This window comes from Panthera pardus, unplaced genomic scaffold, assembly GCF_024362965.1.
Source record: "Panthera pardus isolate Hobbes unplaced genomic scaffold, ASM2436296v1 HiC_scaffold_24, whole genome shotgun sequence".
NCBI classification, from domain to species: domain Eukaryota; kingdom Metazoa; phylum Chordata; class Mammalia; order Carnivora; family Felidae; genus Panthera; species Panthera pardus.
This window is the reverse complement of record NW_026526810.1, coordinates 44,275,147-44,301,376: the sequence shown is the minus strand read 5'-3', so window position 1 is coordinate 44,301,376 and position 26,230 is coordinate 44,275,147. Positions and strand designations below refer to the sequence as shown.

The following is a 26,230-nucleotide window of genomic DNA, read 5'->3' as shown; positions in this document are numbered from 1 at the left end:
TGGTCTTGATATCAAATTACTCTTCTGAAAAACCAAGACCAACGATGATGAAGGATTGCTTTGGGCTCAAGGAATTCTCCTGAGCCAAAACTAGATCAACAGCTACACCAAAAGGAAAGATGCTTTCTCTGCCCTCACATCTGTCAGACTACATTTCTACTTGGTGTAACCATTTTAGTAGGTTAATTTAGAAATTATTACACCAGGGATAATATAATTTTGTTTCCCAAGTTTTCCTGCCAAAGCAATACTAGCATTTGAGGTTTCCTTTTAAATAGGTCAATCTCAGTCTGACTAACTATATTAAATAGAAGGAACTAGTAAAGTTCTAATTACATTGAAAACAGCTCTATTTAAGTTACGTAAACTGTCATATACTATTTTTCTAAAGCATTCACCTTGATTAGATTATTAATGTTTTCCTTTTATGGAGGTCCCCACATGGCCATTCCTGGGGCAGAGAGCAGGGAAACTCCAAAGAAAGCTGCAGCCCCACTGTTACTTACCAAAGTTGTTGCAGCAGCAGTAGCAGGAGAAAGGGCTAAGTTCTATATGTATGTGAGAGAATGATTATTGCAATTGTAGACTATAAAACACATACCACTTGTATTGTTCCTGAAGGAGGTACTCGATAACCCCTTTTACCAAGGGACTCTAAAGTAATCACACCCTTGAAATAAAAGAAGACAAATTGAGTACAAACTGATGCATATGTATATGAAAGGCTAAAATAAGTATAATAAATTATGTAACTACTAAAATTTTAGAATTCTATTTGTATGCAAAAACATTCCCATCAATAGATACATTCTGAGTATGAAATATTGAGGGTCCCACCCAAAAGGAAACAATTTACTGTTCTTCCTGCAGATGTTGAAATAAATAACATTACACTGTTCGAAATTTCCATTAAGATATACAATATAGAAGTTCCTTAAAAAGGAAATACAGTTAGAAGACAGGATTATTTTCTTGTATCATGTGGAAAGAGAGAAATGAAAAAGCAACTAATTTATTGTTCTTTGGACATACAAAAAGTAAAGAATGCAGAAGGGTCTAAGTCTTAGCCAATAGTGAAGTAAATTCTTTAGTCAGTGAGTTAAATTACATATATGGATTTCTGACTAGAGATAGACCAGCATAATCGGCATCACCTACAAACTTGTTAGAAATGCACAATTTATGGCTTCTCCCTAGATCTATCAAATCAGAGCTGTAGTTGTAAGATCCTCCAGATGATACCATATGTACGTTAAAGTTTAAGAAGTACTATACTTCCCTATACTGGAGAACATAATTTTCTGAGAAGGATGTTCTAATCACTACAGAAACCCAAACAACGGGAAGCACGTATAAATTAAAACAAGGAAAGCTAGAATTGAATATATGCAAGTTTCTGGAGAACTAAGATGACCAAACGACCACAGGTGGTAACTGTGATATTTAATTCTTAGAAAGGGGGCTGTTTCATTGGTTTTAACTGGGGAAATAGTTTCCAGTAGTTAAGTAGAATAAATGCATGCTCTGCATTTCATATCCCATCATTTTACATTGTACATGACCAAACATGTCAACTGAAGTAAATATAAAACAGGACTGTCCCATCAGACATTTTTGCTGGATTTGTAAGAAAGACCAGGGTTGGTGGGTAAAAAGAAAAAGTGCACAAAGGTGAAAAGGAAAGCCAGACTCTGCTATGTGAATCAAATGCCATCCTTAGACTGTTAAATTAACATATTAATATTAGGAAATGTTTGTGGAAATGGGCACTGAAAGGACATATGTTGTTCTTGTCTAATGTGATTTACCACGTGGTCATTTAAAGCATAAAAACAGCATATTAACAAACTGCATCTCTAACCAAAATAATAATGAAGCTTTAACAATTTCTTATGATCTGCTTTATGTGAAAAAAGCTGTGGCATATAATGCCCCTCTTCTTCCTAGTTTCAGGAAAAAAAAGTAAAATATATCCAAATAATAGCTACCTTTCATAATCGCACTGCTATAGGCAATACATTGCTATTCTTTCCTTGCCTCCTTCCCCTAAATACGTATAAGAAAACTGGTGGGGCAAAAACTACTACTACCAAGCCTATGCTTATTTCCTTTGATACATACAATTCTAATAGTTTTCAGAACATGGTAGCAATAATTAAATCAATTTATAAAGAGAGTATGTGTATTTTTAAAACTTTATAGGTTAAGCCAACACTTTACAACCATCTCTAAGCAACGTAAGATCAGTAGGGGCACTAGCAAATTACAAATTTTAGACAGAAATTGGGAAATTATTTGGAATTTTATTATTTATTATTGTAATTTTAAATAACTTAATTATTTAATAATTATTTTTAATAATTAAATTTATTTTAGTTGGTCAGAATATTCATGTTTCTACCTATAAAAGTTACTGTACTTATTGTATTTATTTTTTTAAGGTTTATTTATTTATTTTGAGACAGAGAGAAAGCACAAGCAGGGGAGGGGTCAGAGAGAGAGGGAGAAAGGTGGGGAGAGAGACAAAATCCCAAGCAGCCTTCCTCTGTCAGTGCAGAGTCCATTGTGGGGTTCAATCCTACCACCCTGAGCCAACGCTTAACCAACTGAGCCACCCAGGTGCCCCAAAAGTTATTTTATTTAACATAAAGAAGAAAAATACATTTTGTCTGGTATTTAAGGATGGAAAAGAAAGATGAAGATAAACAGAATTAAAATCTTACACAAAAACTCCACAAATTACTCTACTATAGAGAATATGCACGCAGTAAGTAAAACTGAAAGAAGTTTATCTTTTTTTTTTTTTTTTTAACATTTTTTATTTATTTTTGGGACAGAGAGAGACAGAGCATGAACGGGGGAGGGGCAGAGAGAGAGGGAGACACAGAATCGGAAACAGGCTCCAGGCTCCGAGCCATCAGCCCAGAGCCTGACGCGGGGCTCGAACTCACGGACCGCGAGATCGTGACCTGGCTGAAGTCGGACGCTTAACCGACTGCGCCACCCAGGCGCCCCTGAAAGAAGTTTATCTTAATTTGGTGAATTACAAATAGAGAAAGATAACATATGGTCTTGTTAATCTGATGATAATTGAAGTCGTACCATGAATTTACCACTGGCATGCCTTCTTTAGACCATTCTACCTGGTTCCACCATTCAATAGTTTCTAAACAGTGACATGTTGTTATGTAACAGTTGGAGAACATTTTTACCAGTGATACCCAAATTGGAGAGAGATATCATGTGGCTTTTTGAGTTAATCTTTAAGGAATTATTTCATGAAAAGTCCTGTACCAGTTATATATCACAAAAACAGAATTTTCTGTACATAATATTATCTTTTGTGAGTCATTTGTATTATTTGTGATGAGAGGTCCTAAGGTAACAAGTAGGAATTTGGTATCTCAGTTCTGCTGGTCTGTGATATATATTATCAAAATGTGATCAGTCCTTTAAAAACACACTAAACTACAAGAATGTAAATAAGATTCCCTAAATAAATATGATTAATTTTATTAATTTATAGTAGGAAAGATTTGTGTTCTAAGATTTGGACTGGGTCATTTGCAAAAGGAACCCATTCCTAATGAATAAACTAACTTAGAAAAAATTTAATTACAAAATGGAAAGTTTACTGAAGAATATTATCAAAGAAAAGTAAGTCAGGGATTCTTTAATGTTTGTTTATTTTTGAGAGAAAGAGAGAGAGAGAGGGAGGGAGAGAGGGAGGGAGGGAGGGAGGGGAAGGGAGGGGGAGGGGCAGAGAGAGGGAGACAAAGCATCTGAAGCAGGCTCTGGGCTGTCAGCCCAATGCTGGGCTCAAACTCACAAGCCCTGAGATCTATGGCCTGAGCCGAAGTTGGATGCTTAACTGAGTAAGTCAGGGATTCTTAAAGGACAGACAAACTCAACTCAATAACCTGATTCCATACTCTTTCTGGTATCTATTCAAAAGTTATAACCATTTGTGTGTACTTTCTAGAGAGAGTGACAAAACTCTTTATCATTTAATCCTATCTTTTTAGTTGTCAACCAAGGTCAAGATTAATGCTGTTCTACTCTTTAAAAAGCATAGTTCAAATTCTCTCTTCCTTGTGAATTTCACTCAAAAATATTTATTTGAGCTGATTTGAGTCATTCACTCTTTTATCTTGTTTCTAACCCACCTTAATGGTCACTGGGGGCTTTGTACATTAATGACAGATTACAATAAATGAGCAGACACCATTATGTTTTCTCATTCGAAGTATGAAACACTGATCAGGCTCTTCATTTTACTCTTAAAATGGAGTAAGGCTAAAACAACTTTCCTTAAGCAAACGGGGCCAACAATGAGTAGGCTATATTTAAGTCCCTAAAAATGTATAACTTCCTTTCCTTTGTTGTCTATTACATAGATTTCTCTTTTCACAACCTTTAGTTCTTTCTTGAAAATCTAGAAGGTTGTGGAGAAGGATATTAGAGGAAGCAATTGGGCCATGTGGGAAGCTAGAAAATTCAAATTGCAAGGCCAGGGCTGTATATTTCTATAACTATAGCAATCTGTATTTCTCAAAGTAAGACCTAACATGAAAACACAGATGTGACCCCTTATTTGAGACCATTACTGTAAACTATGTATAGACTTGCAGGGTTAGCCACTTCTCTTTCTTTGTCTTTTGTAAAAGGGCTGATACCAAACATGCACCAAAACTCAGTATCATTTTTGCAGCTAAAGGCTTATTTTATCTCAAGTGATCAGAATAAAAAAATGGGAAAGACGTAATCATGGGATCATTGAGTCAAAACTGTGCTTTTACTTAGCTATCCTACTCTCCACTAGAACATTAGTGTGGAAAACAGAAATAGCTAGTATTCTAAACAACTCTAGGATTAGAAAAAAATGGTCTTGAAACAAACAGCATAAAGAGAGTGAAAGAGTCTCACAGAAGACTTAATAACTCACCAAATCTTTACCTAAATCTTCCTGAAATGAGGATCACATGTGAAGGCAACACTTATGGGACCAGAGTATACAGTAAGTACTTGAGAATTTGTCTGAATTCAGCAAGATATGAAATCATAGTGTCACTAATAAAAGTTTTATCATGTTTTTTAATCACATAGAAACAAGTAAATTTTCAGCAGATCCTCAAATGCAAAAGAGGATATTTGTTGTTAGAGCTAGCTCAGAAAGAAGTTGTGAGATAACATGTCAGTACTTTTGTTTCTATTCAGCCTTCAGTTTTCTCTTAGGAAATGCTTTATGTTTTCAAGTATTACCACAATGCAGTATTAACTTTCTTTAAATTTAAAGACACTTGCGATTTAATTGGTTGATTTTAGCAGACAGAGACAATTTTTTAAAATACTTGCCATATAAGGAGAGGGAGCATTATCATCTGAAACACTGTAGAATGACACTTCAACTGGAAGAGTCAAATGTGTGGGGCAGAAAATACCACTTGCCCCTACCTCAGCAGTAAAACCATCAACAATGCCAAGAGGATCTAAACGATAGTTCAAGACAGACTCCTGGAAGACAAAATAAATTTTAAGAAACAAATTTTAGAAGTTAACACATTCATTTCTTTTTTCATTTAAATAAAAACATTACTATGATTTCTGGTACCAAAAAAATAGTTGCTACTCAAACAGAATCCAACAATATGTTAAAAAAATCATTTCTCACTATCAAGTGGGATTTATTCCAGGAATGCAAGGATGGTTCAGTATTTGAAAATCAATAAACATGATAGTCACTTCAATAAGAAAAAAGATAAAAATTATATGATCATTTCAACAGATGCAGAAAAAGCATTTGATAAAGTACAATATCTATTCATAATAAAATCCCTCAGCAAAGTAGGTTTAGAGGGAACATACCTTAACACAATAAAGGCCTTAAATAAAAACCCACAGCTAAAATCATACTCAGTGGGGAAAAACTGAGAGCTTTTCCCCTAAGATCACAAACAAGACAAGGGTGTTCACTCTGAAGTCCTAGCAACAGCAATCAGACAACAAAAAGAAAAAAAAGGAATCCAGATTGGTAAGGAAAAAGTAAAATTATCACTCTATGCAGATGACATGATCCTATATTTAGAAAACCCTAAAGACTCCACCAAAAAAACTACTAGAACTGATAAATGAATTCAGTAAAGTCTCAGGATACAAAATCAGTGTGCAGAAATCTGTTCCATGTCTATATACTAATAAGGAAGCAGGAGAAAGAGAAATTAAGAAAACAATCCTACTTAAAATTGTACCAGAAATAGTAAGATACCTAGGAATAAACCTAATCAAAGAGGTAAAAAGACCTATACTCTGAAAACTATAAAATAATGATGAAAGAAATTAAAGAGGACACAAAAGAAATGAAAAGATATTATATGCTCATGGATTGGAAGAGCAAATATAGTTAAAATTTCTATATTATCCAAAGACATCTGCATATTTAATGCAACTGCTATCAAAATAACAACAGCATTTTTCACAGAACTAGAGAAAAAATACTAAAATTTATATGGAGCCCTAGAAGACCCCAAATGACAAGAGAAATTTTTTAAAGTTTATTTTAAGAAAGAGTGCAAGCAGGGGAGGGGCAGAAAGGGGAAGAGAGAGAGAATCCCAAGCAGGCTCCACACTATCCGTGTGGAGCCCGATGTTGACTCAAACCCATGAACTGTGAGATCATAACCTGAGTGGAAATCAAAAGTTGGACACTTAACTGACTGAGTCACCCAGGTACCCCAACCAGAGCAATTTTGAAAAAGAAAAGCAAAGCTGGAGACATCATAATTCCAGACTTCAAGTTATATTACAAAGCTGTAGTCATCAATATAGTATGATACTGGCACAAAAATAGACACAATAGATCAACAGAACAGAATAGAAAACCCAGAAATAAACCCCCAACTATATGGTCAATTAATCTTTGACAAGGGAAGAAAGAAAATCCAGTGGGAAAAAGACAGTCTGTTCAACAAATGGTGTTGAGAAAACTAGACAGCTACATATGAAAGAATTAAAGTGGACCACTTCCTTACATCATACACAAAAATAATTCAAAATGGATTCAAGACCTAAATGTGAGACACCTAAAACCATAAAAATACTGGAAGAGAGCACAAGCAGTAATGTCCCTGATGTCAGCCACAGCAATATTTTTCTAAATATGTCTCCTGAGACACGGGAAATAAAGGCAAAAATAAACTATTAGGGTTACATCAAAATAAAAAACTTCCGCACAGCGAAGAAAACAATCAACAAACCTAAAAGGTAACTTAATGAGAGAAGATATTTGCATACGACATATATGATAAAGGATTAGTATCCAAAATATACAAAGAGCTCACACAACTCAACACCCCCAAAAAAATAATCCAACTAAAATATGGGCAGAAGATATGAACAAGCACTTCTCCAAAGAAGTCATATAGGTAGCCAACAGACAAATGAAAAAATGCTCAACATCCCTCATCATTAGGGAAATGCAAATCAAAACTACAAAGAGATATTGCCTCACACCTGTCAGAATGGCTAAAATAAAAAATATAAATAATAAGTGTTGGCAAAAATGTAAAGAAAAAGGAACTCTCTTGTACTCTTGGTGAGAATCCAAACTGGTGTAGGCACTGTGGTGAACAGTATGGAGGTTTCTGGGGTGTCTGGGCAGCTCATTCAGTTAAGCCTCCAACTTCAGCTCAGCTCATGATCTCACAGTTTGTGGGTTTGAGCCCCATGCTGGGCTCTGTGCTGACAGCTCAAAGCCTGGAGCCTGCTTCAGTTTCTGTGTCTCCCTCTCTCTCTGCCCCTCCCCTGCTCGTGCTGTTGACTCTCCCGCTCTCAAAAAATGTTAAAAAACAAATTAAGAAAGAAAAAAATAGGATAGAGGTTCCTCAAAAAGTTAAAAACCAGAACTAACCTACAATCCCGTAACCACACTACTAGATATGTACAGAAAAGATACAAAAACACTATTTAAAGGGATACATGCACCCCTGTGTTTACAGCAGCATTATTTACAATCGCCAAATTATGGAAGCAGCCTACAATAGATGAATGTAAGATATGGTGTGTGTGTGTGTGTGTGTGTGTGTGTGTGTGTGTGTGTGTGTATGTAAGTATCTATACACATACACACAGTTATACTGCCATATATATATATATATATATATATATATATATATATATATATAGCTACACATACACACACACACACAATAAAGTATTATTTAGCCATATAAAAGAATGAAGCCTTGGCATTTGCAACAACATAGATGGATCTAGAGACTATAATCCTAAGCAAAATAAGTCAATCACAGACAATTACCGTATGATTTCACTCATGTAGAATTTAAGAAACAAAACAAACAAGTAAAGGAAAAAGAGAGAGCGTTAACCCAAGAAGCAGACTCTCATCTATAGAGAACTGATGGTTACGAGAGGGGAGGTGGGTGGGGGGATGGGTGAAATAAGTGATGGGGATTAAAGAGTGCACTTGTCATTGAAGAGCATAGGGTAATGTACAGAATTGTTGAATCACTACATTGTACACCTGAAATTAATATAACACTGTATGTTAACTATGCTGGAATTAAAATCAAATTAAATTAAAAATAAAAATAAATAAATGACAGGTTAAACCTAAAAAAAAAGGTTGCTACTATTTTCAAGTCCTTATTCAGATGTTCATTTGAACCGAAATCAACTTTTCTCTCTCAATCTTCTACAATCCTATGAAGTTTGGCCTCCTCTCACTATTCCAATGCACACTGAACTATCCTTAAACTTCACCACTGTTCAAACCTAATTATTTAATATGTTACTCTTATCTCTGTAAATAAAACTATGTTCTACCAGAGCAGGTATAATAGAAATTTTCTTACCCTTCATAGAGCCTATTCAAGGTGCCAGACACAGAGAAGCACTTAAAATCTTGTTAACACTCTCAAGCTCACTTGATGACATAATCACTTGTAACAATTCAGTGCTAACTTGCTACGTATAAGAAACATTTTAGGGGCACCTGGCTGGCTCAGTTAGTAGAGCATGCAACTCTTGATCTCATGGTTTTAAGTGAGCCCCATGTTGGGTTTAGAGATTACTTTAAAAACCTTAAAAATATAAAGATTTAATATTCTTAAGATGTCACTTTTCCACATATTGACCTATTATCAATGCAATCCAAACAAAATCTCAGCAGTCTGTTTTGTAGGAATAGGTAAGCTAACTCTAAAACTTACATGATGAAGGGGAAAGGAACTACCATAGTTGAAGCAATTTTAAGGAAGAATAGGGGTGCCTGGGTGACTCAGTCAGTTAAGCATCTGACTTCAGCTCAGGTCATGATCTGGCAGTTTGTGAGTTTGAGCCCTGCGTTGGGCTCTGTGCTAACAGCTCGGAGCCTGAAACCTGCTTTGGATTCTGTGTCTCCCTCTCTTTTTGCCCCTCCCCCATTTGCACTCCGTCTCTTTCTCCCTCTCAAAAATAAACATTAGATTTTTTTTTTTATTAAATTATTTTTTTTAACATTTATTTATTTTTGAGACAGAGAGAGACAGAGCATGAACGGGGGAGGGTCACAGAGAGAGGGAGACACAGAATCTGAAACAGGCTCCAGGCTCTGAGCTGTCAGCTCAGAGCCTGACGCAGGGCTCGAACCCACGGACCGTGAGATCATGACCTGAGCCGAAGTCGGACGCCCAACCGACCGAGCCACCCAGGCGCCCCAACATTAGATTTTTTTAAAAAAAAAGAAAGAATAACATGTTAGAGAACTCACATTAGTTCATGTCAATTCTAAAATAATTGGGCATTCATGTTCATAAAAATGAAACGACTATAAACGACATATCATATATAAATCTTAACTCAAAATGGATCACACAACTAAATGTAAGAGCTAAAACAATAAAACTTGTAGGAAAAAAGTTTTGTGACCTTGGGGTCAAGCAAATAGTTCTCAACCACGGTACATGTGTCAATGTTTAGAGACATTTTTTACTGCTATACCTGGGGGGTAAGGGGCAGACGATGGTACTGAACTCTAATGGACAGAGGCCAAAGATTCTACTAAATATCGTACAATGCATCAAACAAATCCCATAACAAAGAATTATCTGGCTCAAATATCAATAGTGCCACGGTGGAGAAGTGTTGGGTTAGATTTTTCAGATGCACTATCAAAATTAAGATCCATAAAAGAAAAAAATAAATTGGACATTTAACAAAACTAAAATAAAAATCTATTGCTGTTCAGGGGCGTCTGGGTAGCTCAGCTGGTTGAGTGTCCAACTCTTGATTTCTGCTCAGGTCATGATCCCAAGGCCGTGGGCTGGATGCCCACATTGGGCTCCATACTGAGCGAGTAGCGTACTTGGGATTCTCTCCCTCTGTCTTTCTCCCATGCTTGCATTCCTTCATTCTCTCTCTCTCTCTCTCAAAAAACATAAATGAAAAAAATAATTATTTGGAAAACATTATGTGCTTACTTGGGAAAGAAAAGCTAAATGATAAAGCACAGAAAAGAGGCTCAACAGTATGAGTAATCAGGGAATTACAAATTAAAACCACAGTTCAACAGCATTGCAAAACTACTAGAATGATTAAAATTAAAACGACTGACCCATGCAAACACTGGCAAGGATGTGGATGATCTAGAACCCCCATACACTACTGGTAGGAATTAAACATGGTATAACCACTTTGGAAAACACCTTGGCAGTTTCTTAAAAGAAGTTAAAGATATACCTACCATACTACCCACACATTCCATTCCTAGGTAGTTACCCAAACAAAATGAAAACTTATGTCCACACAAAAATGCATCCATGAATATCCACAGCAGCTTTATTTGTAATAGCCCCAAACTAGAAACGACCCAAAGGCCTAGAATCAAGTGAGTGAATAAACAAATAGTGGTATATCGATATAATGGAAATAAAAAGAAATAAACTCTTGATACAAAGGACAACTATAAATTAAAGAGAATTTATGGGTTGGACAGTCTCAGAACTTCTCTATTTTTCTACTGAAGTGAAAATATATGCATATCTGCACAAATAACATTCCAATGTACTGATCTTTTAACCATCTTCTCTTTCCTAAGGCTTTCACATAGGAGATGCTCTTTTTCCCCACACAAATTTTCTTTTACTACAAAGGTTGCAGAATAAGTGATACTCACAATGGCCTCATGCCATTTTAAAATGACAGAGAATAGAGAGTTCAACAGTTCTGAAGTAATACCTTAAAAATGACTGGAAAAGAAATCAACTTATCATAACTATTTTAAAACTTTGAAAGACAGCTTCAAAATCAAATACAGTTTTAAATACAGCATACTATTAACATATCAAACTGCCATAACTCCAGTAAAGCTATTTAAATTAAAACTACTAATTTTAAATTATTTTCCCATAAAAAAAACCTCACCAATTAAATTCACTTTTAAAACTCCATTTACAGGCTTATGTTTCAGGTTGTTTTTCTTTTTTTTAATTGATGTGCAGTTGGCATACAATATTAGTTTCAGCTGTACAACATAGTGATTCAATGTTAAAGGCTGTTTTCTAATTAACGGTAGCTAATCCAATAGTACACTTGATCCCAAGTAGAAATATTCTTATTAAATAAAATAATAGCACATTATTGGAGTCTAACCATTCCATTTTTTAAAATAATCTTATTTTAGAATAGTTTTAGGGGTGCCTGGGTGGCTCAATTGGTTGAGCATCCTACTCCAGATTTCGGTTCAGAGTCATGGGATGAAGCCCCATGTTGGGCTCTGCGTCAAGCATAGAGCCTGCGTAAGATTAAGATTCTCTCTCTCTCTCTCTATCTCTCTTGCGTAATAAGATTAAGATTCTCTCTCTCTCTCTCTCTCTCTCTCTGCTCTGCTTGCTCTCCCTTTCCCAAAAATAAAAAGAGAATAGATTTAGATTTGCAAAAGAGTTACAAGTATAGTACAAAAAAACATTTGATTTTGAAAATTAACCTCCTTGATCATGAAGGGGCTCCTATCAGTCCACCATCCTCCTTCCTGGGACTCAGAACCAGTACTATCAGGTAAGGTGTGGTCAAGTACCTTCTCTGGCTAGAGTAACAGACACCTCACTCCAGTTTACCTAAGTCCTCTAACTCCCCTACAAGGTACCCAGTTATAAGATGGCAGTACCAACAATTCTAACTTCACTTCTCACAGAAAGGGAAAGGGAAAGAAAAGAAATAAGTTGATTTCAAGGCTTTGAAAAAATACAATCCATTTATTTATTTCCCTTTCACAAACAAATGACATAAATAACACCCTAGGTCTAGGTTAAGAAACTTCAACTCTTAAAATAGTTTTCAAAAACATTACCTCAAAATTTCCTAAGAGACTAAGACTTGTTATAGGTGGAGCACTAGAACTCAGAAATGGTTTTTCATGAATATCTGGATCATCTTCAGTGTTTAAACACGGTCGATGACTATTAAAAAGAAAATCAGCAAACAAACACATTAAGCACAGTATTTTCTAATTTATTTTTTGTATAAAATTAAATTAGGAGAATTTGATCCATTTTACTTAAACTACATGATAAAAAATTAATCCAACCAAATTTAAGATATGAAATATCTAGTTTAAATTCCTGATTAGATTTTATGGTCTTTGTTATAATATTTGACAAAAAAATATATAAGTAATATCCTAGAAGGTTTCAAGGCAGAATTTATATCACATAGTGACATCTGCTAGAAATATATAATGCAGTCTTCTTTATCAGTCTTCATTTTCAGTTAAAAATGAGAATATAAAGGCAAAATTATGTGACTAAAGAAAATAAGGAGAGTATTATTTGTCAACATGGACACATTTCCAAGGCTTCTTTTTTGCAAAGAAGTGTAAGGTAAAGGAGGAGGTGAATGACCAGAAATATTCAAACTTACTTAAGTGCTAAAACCAATGTATTTATTATGATGACCAATATACACTAGCTACTCATTGTCTTAATTTCTCCCTTCATCCTTAATAACTGTGTGAAATTAATATTGAAAATGATACCCAACTAGAAAATAATATTCCTATTAGAATTGTGATTTTTAGAGTAAACATTTATTACACAAGACTAGAAATTAGTATATTATTTCAAATACACAAATCAGTTTTAATATAAATACCTTCCAGATGATAAGCTTTTCAGATGCAGTAATGAAGAATCCAAATCAAAGCAACCTGATTGTGTCTTTCTTTGAGGAACCTAAGGTCAAAACAATCATTTGTAATATTTAAAAAGACTGTAATTTTTTCTTGAACTGATAGAACACTTTTCAAATGAAAGTTAAGCATATTTTACAAATACTATAACTTCTCCCCAGTCTACTTACAATCATACTCTTTATTACATATTGTCCTTATTTCTCATTTTATTAACTGGTAGAAAAAAAAATAAATGATTAACAAAAGCACTTTTACTAGGTTTTGACTCTTTAAGAAGCAGAATGTTTTTTCTAAAACAAAATCTTACATGGAATCCCAATATATAATAAGACTTTTACTTTTTTACTTTATATACAGTTAACCCTTTAACAACACAGGGATTAGGGGGCACTAATCCCCCCCGCCCAGCCTCTGCAGTTGAAAATCCACAAAAAGTTTTAGATCCCCAAAAACTTAACTACTAATAGCCTACTGTTGACTGGAAGCCTTACCAACAGCATAAATAGCCAATTAACATATATTTTGTATGTTATATGTATTCTATACGTGTTGTTCAAGGGTCAACTGTACTTCTGTATTTTGTGAAGGGAGTAAAAGACTTATAGCTTTCAAATAAAAATAAACAAACAAAAAAAAAGAATTAAATGGTGATGGGAGCCTGGAGTCCTGCCAACTCTGCTGTTCCTTTGTCCCTCCCTACCCACTGTGCATTTCTAAGAACTCTGGGGCTTCACAGAGAATAGGTTTGAAAAATACTGCTCCAGATGTTCAACCACCATTGTATACCACACATTACATTTAAGACCATGATCCAACCACCATCTAGCTGAAAATATCCTAAAAATAAAAGACCCAAAGGTAAACTAAAGGTAAAATCACATACAACATGCAAGTTAAAAAGACTTGTTACTAGAATAAATATGTATTGTATACAGTACATTCGTCGTTAAGAAAAAAGATAATACTGAATGTCTAAGCAATCTCAATATTTTTGAGATTTTCATGAGTGCACCATGCTATTTTTTGTAGCCTGAACTTAATTGGGGGCGCCTTGGTGGCTCAGCTGGTTAAACGTCCAACTCTTGATTTTGGCTCAGGTCATGATCTCACAGTTTCCTGAGTTTGAGCATTGACCCTGCAGAGCCTGCTTGGGATTCTTTCTCTCCCTCTCTTTCTGTCCCTCCCCTGCTTGTGCTCTCTCTCAAAATAAACTTAAAAAAAATTATATATAAAAAAAGAACTTAATGTGAAGTTCTCAATCTAAATTCTCATGTCTTCAATTCTGAAAAGTTCTTTACCTTCATTTCTTCTGATACTGCATTTTCTTTGTTCCACTTAGTTCTACTTTTAGAATTTGTACTACACTTATATTCAGCATCTCATTTTATCCTCCATGGCTCTCCCATATTTTACCAACTCTCTTCCTTTCTGTACTTTATTCAAGATGCTTTCTTAGCATCTGTCCACCCATCACTACATTGCTATACAGCTGATTCTGATTCAATGTTAATCCTTCTGTATTTGTAGGCACACATGTTGTGTGTGTATACAGCAATTAAAATATTTTTCATATTTAAAATTTCTATTTAGTTATTTTTCAAGTTCATAAGTTCTTGCATCCCTACCTCCTGTTTGTACCTGTCCCAGCAGAGGCATTAAACCCTAGCACTAAATTAGGTTCAGATATCCCAGAGGGCCATAATTTGCCTCATATGAGTATTTGGAGATTTATCTTTCTTTCTCTTACATTATATTATGTACTTAAAGGTTATATCAGGTATTACGTATTATTTTTATTAAAGGTTATATTCTATCCATGATTTCTGTCTTTGAGGAGGAAGAGTCTTTGTAGATGAACTCAGTCTACCATGCTGAACAGAAGTCTACAATGCTCTTTTTATCAGTATGATGCTGACAAATCTTTTTTCCTGATCACTTGGGTCTTTCGAAAGCACCTCATACCTAGGTCAAATGTTTGGGGTTATTTTAAGTTGTTTGGAATTCAGCTTCTCTAAGACAAACACCTAAGGTCCAAGTTATAAATTTAAATTCAAGGTCTCTTATTCAATAATTATTTTTTGAACATAGGCCAGATATTGTATCCTTAGAGTTTACTTAAAAAAACACAGATAAAGTAGGGTGACTGGGTGGCTCAGTCGGGTAAGCGTCCAACTCCTGGTTTTGGCTTAAGGAATGATCTCACGGTTTTCATGAGTTTGAGTCCTACATTGGGTTCTACACTGGCAGTGCGGAGCCTGCTTGAGATTCTGTCTCCCTTTCTCTCTGCCCCTCCCCGACTCACACTGTCTGTCTCTCCCAAAATAAATAAATAACTTAAAAAAAAAAAACACTCAAAGCACCAAAAATTATCTTCTATCAGTAGCAAAATATATATGCTTTATACTTCTCCCTGATATTGATCACTTGACTCAGGTTTAACTGAAATGGCAGGTATACCAGCTAACAACTGATAGATTACTATGTGTCAGGAATTATATTAATCATCCCCATAATACTAAAGCAGACATTATGCTAGGGTGAAGTCAGGGTGATTCCAAAGCAAGACTCCTAACCATTGCACTCAGATCTACAAATCTATTTGTAAATGTAGAGTGGGGAAATTTATATGTCTCAAAATAAGATGCTGCATGGGTTCCAAGTCAAAAACAACCACAAATCTGATTCCCAAATAACTCAGCTGGTGATGTCAACCAGGTTCAGATACAAATTTATTTATACAAACCCACTTGACACTAAATATTTTCTTTATATTTAGTAACAATTAAAAGATTAGACAAAAGAATTTCAGAGAAATTTTATAATCCTAATTTTTTCATATTTTTAGTCTTTTCTCATATTAACACATAGCTATTAAATATATTAAAAAGTGTTTTCTAACTGGAAATTCCTTTTATTTTATTTTACCTTTTTTTAAAAAAAAATTTTTTTAACGTTTATTTTTGAGACAGAGAGAGACAGAGCATGAATGGGGGAGGGGCAGAGAGAGAGGGAGAAACAGAATCCGAAGCAGGCTCCAGGCCATAAGCCCAGAGCCCGACGCGGGGCTCGAACTCACAGACCGCGAGATCGTGACCTGAGTTGAAGTCGGACGCTTAACCGACTGACTTCAGCTCAGGTCATGATCTCACGGTTTGTGGGTTCGAGCCCTGCATCGGGCTCTGTGCTGACAGCTCGAAGCCTGGAGCCTGCTTTGGAGTCTGTGTCTCTCTCTCTCTCTCTGCCCCTGCCCAGCTCACACTCTGTCTCTGTCTCTCTCAAAAATAAAATAAAAAACATTAAAAAAAATGTTTTTTAATAAAAAAAATAAAAAAGTGCATTTAAATTTTTTTCAATTACAATTCAGATAAAATAATTTGTAAACATTTTAGATGTTTCCAAGTAAATATGAAATAAGAGAAAGAAACCTTACAGGACTTGAGAGAAGAGGCAATCCAGTTCGAGGATGAAAAGCTCTGGTTGAGGTCCCATCTAAGGAATGAAAATTATGTTTCCGCCAGACACTTGAATGTTTCAGTGGTATAGTCTTCTGCTAGGAAAATAATTAATTTTAATGATAACATTTAAGTAATTTTGGTCTTATCCCTAATATGTACTGAGATATTATATCTTGGGTGGTAATGCTAATCATCTACAGATCTAGATCTACACACACACACACACACACACACACACACACACACACACACACACTTTAATAAAACAATGTCTAAGAGTTTTTTCTAAAGTACTGAATAAACTCAAATATTCTAAAGAAACTATGTCCAAATATAATCGTCTTATACATATGCTCATATTTATAAATACTCAGAGTCTAACATCTGGTAAGCTAATATTTGATACTTTTAATTTGTGAGAAAACAACTACTCAGAGGTAGAAAAAAGAGTATTCTAAAATATAAAACTATGTTAATATTAAGAGTTGTTCTCAAAGCATGTAATTTGGTAGAGCACGACACAGAAATACAATAAATGTGAATTTAAAAATATATCTAATGCAGTTGCAGTACCATGTTTTTGATGTGATACAGAAACAAGCTATTTCTTAACAATTTAGGCAAGTTTAAACCCAAACACTAGAAATTCATAGCAACACATAAAAATCAGAAAAGTCTAATTTGGGTCCTGGCTCTGCCACTTACTAGCTTTGTGACCTTGGGCAAGTTACTTAAGCTCTCCAGTCCTAGGGTCCTCATTTGTAAACTGGAGTTTACTCTAGTTTACTCTCATAGTTTAGTGGAAGGATTAAGTATGCCAATATGTGTAAAATATTCAGAAGAGTGTCTGGGCACTTAGTAAATGTTGTATGATTATATTTAAAACAAGAGCATGAAAAACCGAATATTAGTAGCTTGAAAAATACAGTGGCCAAATTAAGTTTTCCTTTTAGGTACCAGAAAGGATCATGAAAAGCTAACTGTTTTTGTGACAATTATAGTTTTAGAAAATTGGAAACTACCATTTGATACAATCCATGTTAGAGATTCTATTGAAAAACAGAAATTGGAAACATGGTACAATTACTAAAACTCTTATGTCCAGCAGAACTAATTTTACTGATAAAGAAGATAAACTAAGGACATTCAGATTTAGGTCAAAACAGTTAAAAAGTACTTTTCCAGGGGCACCTGGGTGGCTCAGTTGGTTAAACGTCAGACTTCAGCTCAGGTCATGATCTCTGGTTTGTGGGTTTGAGCCCCATATCCTGCTCTGCACTAATGGCTTGGGTTCCTGCTTTGGATTCTCGGTGTTCCTCTCTCTGCCTAATAATAATTTTCTAAAGCTAAAAAATGGTTTGGTAGAAAGTTAAATAAAATGTAAATAAGTATCTTTTATTTATATAGTACATTAAAGATTCACAAAATTTCTTAAAATCTATTATATGATTGTCACAACTCTGAGATAGGCAAAAGAGATTTATCATTCTTATTTTAGAACTGAGGAAACTGAGGTTTTTAGAAGTTAGGTGACTTATTCAGTGTGACTTAAGGTCCAAATTGTGAAGTCAGGACAGGAACCCAGGCATTCTAACCAACAAACAGCCTCGTGACTTCTCTATAGATATTCCTAAAATCCCTAGCTGAGCAGTGGCATTACAACGGGTGCACTGTATTAGGCCAGAGCTACTAACAAATGATACATTAAACTGATGTGAGTTTCATTTCTGACTCCTAATTACCCTCCAGCAATTGTCCAGTGTTGAAATAACCAAAAAAGGGCAATGGGAAGAATTCACCTAGCATTTGCTCTTAAGTAAGTAGGTTATTTTTCAAGGATGTTAATACTAGTTTTGTAGCAGGTTTATTAGAACTGACTGTATTTACTATAATTAATGGGCACCTTAGGCCTTTATAACTAGATCTTCTGTAAACAAAATTGAAACCATGATAAATGTTTGAGAATTATATTTGAAATATTAGATGTTACCTACCAACACCTCTGTATTTTTCAGTCGTTCACATGTAGACAAACAGTCTTTTACTTTCTTTCTCTGAGAACAGTTTTGAGATTTTTCATCAATTATCTCTTCTTTCTTATCCTGTTCAATTTTTAATAGGTCTGGCTTTTTGCATTTGCGAACTTCATTATCTTTATTGAGATAATTTTCTATACTATTAAGTTGAGTATTTTGCTCACATGTCTTAGGCCTTTCTGAGTCTTTATTTGAGCACTTGTTTTCATGTTTGTTCAAATATTCAGACATTTCCAACATAGTAGCTTTTATTTTTGAGTCATCTTTTTTGGAATTATCAAATTCATGATTCTTAAAATATTCTGGATTAGAATTTTCATTTTTTATTCTTTTTTCCTTATACTTATCTGTGCAAATCTGTTTGTCAATACTGTTGCAATTTGAATACTTTTTATCAGTTTCATTGCTAATTTCTTGCTCCTTAAATTGACACTCAGAAAGTGTATTTTCCAATCTGACTGTCAAATCTAAGTTATTTTTTTTGCAGTGAGGCGTATTTGAGGGAGTCAATAAACTAATGGCTTTGTTCTGTGTCTCTTGGAAAGTATTTTGGATGGTTTCACTAGGATTGTCCTGATACAGATTTCTTCTTATTTGAGGTTTCAAAGAGGATTCGACTTTACCATTACATTTAAAAGAACTAAATGATTTATTGGGTATTAAGTTTTCCCCTTCGCTGCTGTCTTCTAACAAGGAAAATTTTGTATTGGAAATGGAAACAGAGGTAACATCCTTGTTTTTCTTCCACAAATTGTTGTCTTCGTATGTACTCCTAAATACTTTCGAAGGAACCGAATTGGAGTCATGCATGTTGAATGACTGCCGGGGTATATGTGATGCAGTTGGATCAATATGCTCCAAGTGTTGAGCAATCCTTGCAATAACATCTTGTCGCTCCTGGAGTAAAGAGCCGATCAAAGGATTTGTCTCACCAATAGACTGACGAGAATAAAGACCATTGGAACTGCCAGTTTCACTTCGAGGAGTATCTGGTTTTACTTGAATTTTTCCCTCACTGGTGTCTTCTGAGGAGGTAAGCTCAGGACTACCAAAGGAAATGGAGAAAGTTTCTTTACATTTTCTCACATTTTCATTTTCTTTTGAAACCCGGAAAAGTTTTGAATTAAGTGAACTAGACTCTTGCATATTAAATGGATGTCCAGAAACAGGGGAAGTGCTTGGATCACAATGAATCAAATGCTGAGCAATTCTTGCAATAACTTCTTGTCGCTCCTGAATTAAAGAGCCTATTAAAGGATTAGTCTCACCAACTGACTGCCAGGAACTCTGGTGGCTAGAGACCCTGGAATCAATCATTGAAAATGATTTTAAAGTTCTCACTGGTGTTTCATGTGACTTTTTATCTCCTCTACCACTGAAGCCCAGAATATTGGCTTGACGTGTTCCATAGTCAGATTTACTGCCAGTGCCTGGATACAGTTTGACATTTTTGACAGCTGCAATATATTCTGGAGTTGTGCCATTTTTTGCATGCAATATGCTTTCAGGTGCCATGGTCCAAGATTGTTTGCTACACAGACGCTGTGAACTATTTGTACTACATTGTTCTACTTCACTAGAATTGCGGTGCTGATGGACTTTAAGTTCATGTTCTTGAATTCTTTTCTCATAAAGGCCAATATTAGTGTGAATACTACAGGTCAAAACTGGATAATTAGATTGTCTGGGCAAGGACTGAACGCTGACTTTCAAGGCCACATTGTGAGAAACATTAGGAACAGGAAACACATGTTCAATCGGGGTCTGTGAAAAATTCCACTGCAGGTCTACATCAGCAGCACTGATTCTAGAATCATATAGAAATATACAGAATCAATGCATTGTAATGCTTATAACGTTATATATTATAAAAAATTTTCAACAGTTACATACTTATCTTTATTTGCATTAATTACTATTAAGGGTTTACTTTCAGCTACTTTACCATGCATGTCATTCTGATAAAACCAACATAAAAAGCACAATAGTTTATGCTTAGAATAGAGATGATTTTTTTATATGAAATTTATTGTCAAATTGGTTTCCATACAACATCCAGTGCTCATCTCAACAGGTGCCCTCCTCAATACCCATCACCCATGCTCCCCGCCCTCCCACCCCCCATCAACCCTCAGTTTGTTCTCAGTTTTTAAGAGTTTCTTATGTTTTGGCTCCCTCCCTCTCTCATCTTTTTTTTTTTCCTTCCCCTCCCAAATGGTCTTCTGTTCAGTTTCTCAGGACCCACATAAGAGTGAAAACATATGGTATCTGTCTTTCTCTGTATGACTTATTTCACTTAGCATAACACCCTCCAGTTCCATCCACATTGCTACAAAAGGCCATATTTCATTCTTTCTCACTGCCACGTAGTATTCCATTGTGTATATAAATCACAATTTCTTTATCCATTCATCAGTTGATGGACATTATGGAAAGAGCCTAGAGATGATCTTTTTATGAACACTGGACTACTTAGGCATTAAAGCTCAAGAATACTATAATTTAGAATTATTTCTTAAAACAAAAAAAAAATGGCATTTACTCTAAATAAATGGATTTAGCTAATTCTGTTGTACAAGGTGATTAAGAGATACTCAATCTCAGGGCCACCTGCCTAAAGAAACAATTAGACACTTGGTCAGCAGCCTATAAATTTACAGTTTTCAAGATGCAAAAATTAAATAAGTCTACCATTATGGAAATTCAGCAGCCCAGAAAGTTTTTATAAGTAAGCCCATTGGGGGTTCTTTAAAGCTAAAAAGCTCTCTGAAAACCAATCTATGCGGGGGGTGCCTGGGTGGCTCAGTTGGTTAAGCATCTGACTTCAGCTCAGGTCATGATCTCACTGCTTGGGAGTTCAAACCCCATGTTGGGCTGTGTGCTGACAGCTCAGAGCTGGAGCCTGTTTCTGATTCTGTGTCTCCCTCTCTCTCAAAAGTAAACAAACATTAAAAAAATAAAAAACAAATTAAAAAGAAATAAAGTAAAATTCATACTGATTCGCATTTAAATTCTCTAACTTGTTTTGAGAAAATCTTTAGTAAATTTTATCCACTTACATTTAGAAATGAAGGAAATAAACTGCTTAAAAGGTAAAATATCATTCAGTAGCTAACCAACAAGGTTAAATACACACTGTCCTTATTTTGCTCAATACTTACCTGTAAAGAATATTTCGTGGAATAGCACCATGGGAAACACTCAGCCAAGCACTTAACTGAGAAAAAAACACAAATGAGCGGACAGCCAATAGAAGAGTCTTCTCTTCAATAAACCGATCGCCACTCCTAAGGGAGGTAAAAAGTATCATTTAAATGTCAGCAAGTACAAAATGATTGAACTTTAGAAATACAGAAGCTAAAATAAGTATATTCTGGATATGTGCTTTCAAGAGAATCGAAGTGCATTTACTAGTGTCACTTGAAGTCACAGAAGAACTAAATGTCTAAATTTTACTACATCATTAGAGTCAAAGACATGATACATTATTAAAATAATTTATAGAAGCAATGGAAGACCTGATTTAGCAAGAACAACTTGAAACTCAGTTCAACAACTTACTGTCGAGGAACTGGCTCCAATATCCATCTTTCTAATAATAATGCATCTTGCTTAATTGCAGGATCATTGAGATCAATTCCATCTGTGGTGGGCCCATCATCACTGTAGCAGCAATCTGGGAGTAACATCACTTCCACCATGATTGGAAGGTTATTCTTCCACAACAGTAAGACCTCAGACCTAGTTCTTCTGGCTTGGCGACACTTAAGAGAAAATGAATGTAAGCGAAATACCTCAATAACCCAAGGCATTTTATATTTACAGTTTAAAATTATAATTGTAAAATAGACATCTATATGAGAAATGAGTCAACTGTAGATCTTTGCTTAGGCTTATTTAGATTTCCTCATTAAATAGTGGATTAACACTAGTGAGTTCTAGAGTACAAGGATTAGTACTGAACATTTATGATGCAAAGTTTCTTGGGGAGGGGGATATTTCTACTCTATTTTGTGGAAAAATAACTGTCATACACCACATCTGACAGGCCTTAAGGTGGCCCAGCCTAGTTTGTTAACTATGTCATTGTTACAAAATAAAGATTCATTCTAAGTAAAAACCAAAATATTAAAATCTCATTTTCATTAAATGCTCAAAATAGACAAGATTTTAAAAATGTAAAATTTTGGACTACATTTAAGAAACTGTTGGGAAAATCCCTATAGCAAATTATACACTACCTATCAAAATAACTATTTTTGACATTATATAAAAATACTACTAAGATAGCAAAAAGTATCCTCCCGTAGGAAAAAAGGAATATAAAAGGGAAATTGGTTAATCTGAAGAAAATAATCATGAAAGTAATTCTACCAAATAAACACAAGATCAATAGCAACAATTATCTTAAATCTGGCGATTAAGAAGGCAGGTATGATTTTGGCTGTCACCCTGCATGCTGATCTGCAAAGGTACCTACTGTGACTTTAAGAGCATTGCTTAAGAGTTAGGGGTATTAGCTATGGTCCAAGATTAGGATTTTTTTTATTGTAGTTATAAGTGATTTTATACTTAAGTGTGAACATTATAATTGTCATGTAACAAAAGTGATCACAGAATTTAAACTAGTTTATATGAAAGAAAAAGAAAATATACTCAATACACAATTCTCACCTGAGCCAGCTTGTCACTACATTCATGTTTGGAAGTTACTGGGTAACAGGACTGTGCTGGAGGGCAATGGAAACTTTCTGTGCGACCTTTTACAGAACATTCAGGTGTTCGTCCTTCTGTTATTAACAAGGCCAAAGAGACCAAGAACTCCTCTGCATCATATTCAAAATATTCATCTAGAGTATCTGGTTTAAAAAAAAAATGAGTCTCTAATTTAATGTATTCTTGTTAAGAACTCACCGTTTACACCTAAAATACCTAATGTCACAATCTATATTCAAGTATATTCACTAACAAAGAGTGAAAGGGGGGTAAAAATCAGGCAATTAAAATACAGTAAACTCTTGGTTCACAAGGTATACAAGGTAAGGAGAGAATGGATAATTCCAAATTTCAGTTAAGGTAAAGGTGGTTGAAATTATAGCATAAAATTATTTTTATGTCAATTTCAGTTAAAATGTCTAAGATTTAGGAATACATTTATAATCTTATAGATATTTAGATATCTTATATTTTTCAGATGTCAAGTGCAACAGTTTTTACACCCAAAATTTCACCAATAACCAAAAGGTTAAAAGGTCTTATTATGTCATATTTTTTAGCTGTTTTATTACTATTATTAAATATTAAGGATGCAAATTCAAATATATGTTTCTCCCTTTCTCTCCTTTGTCCCTTTCTTATCTAGTTCCTTATTCTTACAACCCATCTGTGCTGTGGACATTCAGAGCTCTGGAGTCCTTCTCTGCCTATGCCTTATAGTATTAGTAGTTTCAAAAGGAGAAATGTTATAATTATCCAGCAGCAGATGCAGGCCCAAATTTGTAGTAATTTTTAAATTTCTCGCAAGTGCTCCAAGTTTGTGAAACAGTTAAGTTTCAAAAGTGTTAACCTGTTACACGAGTTGAACACTCGTGCAAATGTACACACACAAATTCAATTTGTTGTGCAATCCAATTAAATATCACATACTTTAAGTACTTGCTACACTGTATTAAGTGACAGGGGATACAGAATTGTATTATGGCATAGATCCTAGTCTCAAAGGGTTCATGATTCATAAATCATCTTCAAAACAAATAGAACACTACAGCATTTAATACATTCCAACGTTTTTCAGATAACAGTGGTAAAATTTTGCAAAAGAGGTAGGCATTGAAATACACAAAACGCAGAGTCAGACCTATAAATACAAAGAACAAATCGTTGGTTGTCAGAGGCAAGGGGGCTGGGAGATGGGCAAAATTTGTGAAGGAGAGTGGGAAATACAGACTTTCGGTTATGGAATAAATAAGTCAAGGGAATAAAACGCACAGCATAGGGAATATAGTCAATGATATTGTAATAGCGTTGTTTAGTGATAGATGGTAGCTACACTTATGAGCACACCATAGAAAATCTGAATCATTATGTTGTGCACAGGGAACTAATGTAACATTGTGGGACAACTATACTGAAAACAATTTTTTTTTAAAGGAGGTAGACATTGAGCAGAACCAGGAGAGAGAAAGTGCAACTTGAGTAGAGAATCTGTATAGGACTGGAGCCAGATTATGAATAGCCTTGAAGGAAATGACGAAGAATGCCCATTTCTATCATCAGGAAGGCTTATCTGGAGATGCAGCAGCCTTCAAAGCCAACTTTATTGAGTTGGTATTTTAAGACCATTCAGAAAATATTCCCTAAAATGACGATGTGCAACATATAAAATAACAGTGAACACTTACTAACAATGTCAGACATTGCCAGTTCTAAGTACTTTCTACACATTAATTCATTCTATCCTCAGAGCAGCTCTATAAGGCGGGAACTGTTACTACCATTTTAAAGATAACTGAAGCATAGAGACGTTAAGTAACTTGCCCAAGATTACCCAGCCAGTAAAGAATGAAGTTGGAATTTGAATCTACAGTCTGGCTCCAGAATCTGGTTCCTTAACCACTACTACCTCATGCCTGCTTTCTTTCATTGCAGCTATAAAAACTGTTATTACATACTTTAGTATATGTTTATAAAAATGTAAGTAAAATAATAATATGCAACACATATATTAATAATACATATTGGAACAGACAGCCCCTCATCAGCTTACTATTTTTTGACTTGACGATGGTGTGAAAGTGATTTGGCTTTTGATCTGGTCCCAGACCAGCAATATGGTAGGGTCCTCTCATGACGCTGTGCAGCTGCAGTGAGCTCCAGGGCCCAGTCTGCCACATGATGGAGAGGGCAAAACACCAATACACTTACAACCGTCTGTACCAACACAACCATTCTCTTTCTCTCATTTCCAATATAGTGTTCAATAAATTACAGGCATATTCAACACTTTATTATAAAATAGGCTTTGTGTTAGATGATTTTGCCCATCTGTAGTCTAATGTAAGTGTTCTAAGCACGTTCAAGGCAGGCTTGGCTAAGCTATGACATTTGCTAGGTTTGGAATGTTAAATGCATTTTTCACTTAAACCTATCATAAGTTGAAAATGTCTTATCAGGATGTAACCCCGTTGTAAGTCAGGGAAGATCTGTAGTTTCCAGGGATAGAACCCTAGTTTATAATAATGTGACAAGAAAAACAAGAGAGTGATCTCAACTTTCCACTTTCCTCTAGAAATCAATTAGATTATAAATCAAAGGTTTCCTGTAGTCCCTTGGGATTAACTGAGTTAAATCCTGGTGTCCTTCACGGGGAAGCAAAAGATGTAAAAAGGATTCTATTCAATCCCTTTCTCTGGTGGTTCTATGGGTTTTCAAAGCTACCTCAGGCTTGCCATGGGCTACATGGCATGATTTCAGCTCCTGAGATATTTCTCTGGGCTCATCCTGTTCCTTTCCCTGAGTTTGTCAGGTAATCCTGGAAAACTAAGAATTGTGACAGA

The 26,230-nt window shown here is 35.0% G+C and overlaps 1 protein-coding gene across 9 annotated transcripts in view; it reads right to left on the bottom strand.

Annotated features, from left to right (window-relative positions):
- The window catches only part of ATOSA (atos homolog A), a 116,091-nt gene that overhangs the window by 5,644 nt on the left and 84,217 nt on the right, over positions 1-26,230 (bottom strand). For 6 of the 9 annotated variants that reach the window (XM_019442078.2, XM_019442079.2, XM_019442080.2 and 3 more), the window contains 9 exons: positions 23,349-23,533; positions 22,236-22,438; positions 21,836-21,961; positions 18,633-20,481; positions 16,614-16,733; positions 13,144-13,223; positions 12,344-12,452; positions 5,356-5,514; positions 602-670 (listed from right to left, as the gene is read on the bottom strand). In XM_019442078.2, the coding sequence (XP_019297623.2) occupies positions 602-670; positions 5,356-5,514; positions 12,344-12,452; positions 13,144-13,223; positions 16,614-16,733; positions 18,633-20,481; positions 21,836-21,961; positions 22,236-22,438; positions 23,349-23,533 (2,900 nt within the window). Of the gene's footprint in view, positions 1-506; positions 671-5,355; positions 5,515-12,343; positions 12,453-13,143; positions 13,224-16,613; positions 16,734-18,632; positions 20,482-21,835; positions 21,962-22,235; positions 22,439-23,348; positions 23,534-26,230 lie in introns of all 9 variants that reach the window. The other 3 variants (XR_002078035.2, XM_019442075.2, XM_019442081.2) reach the window with 3 other exon arrangements.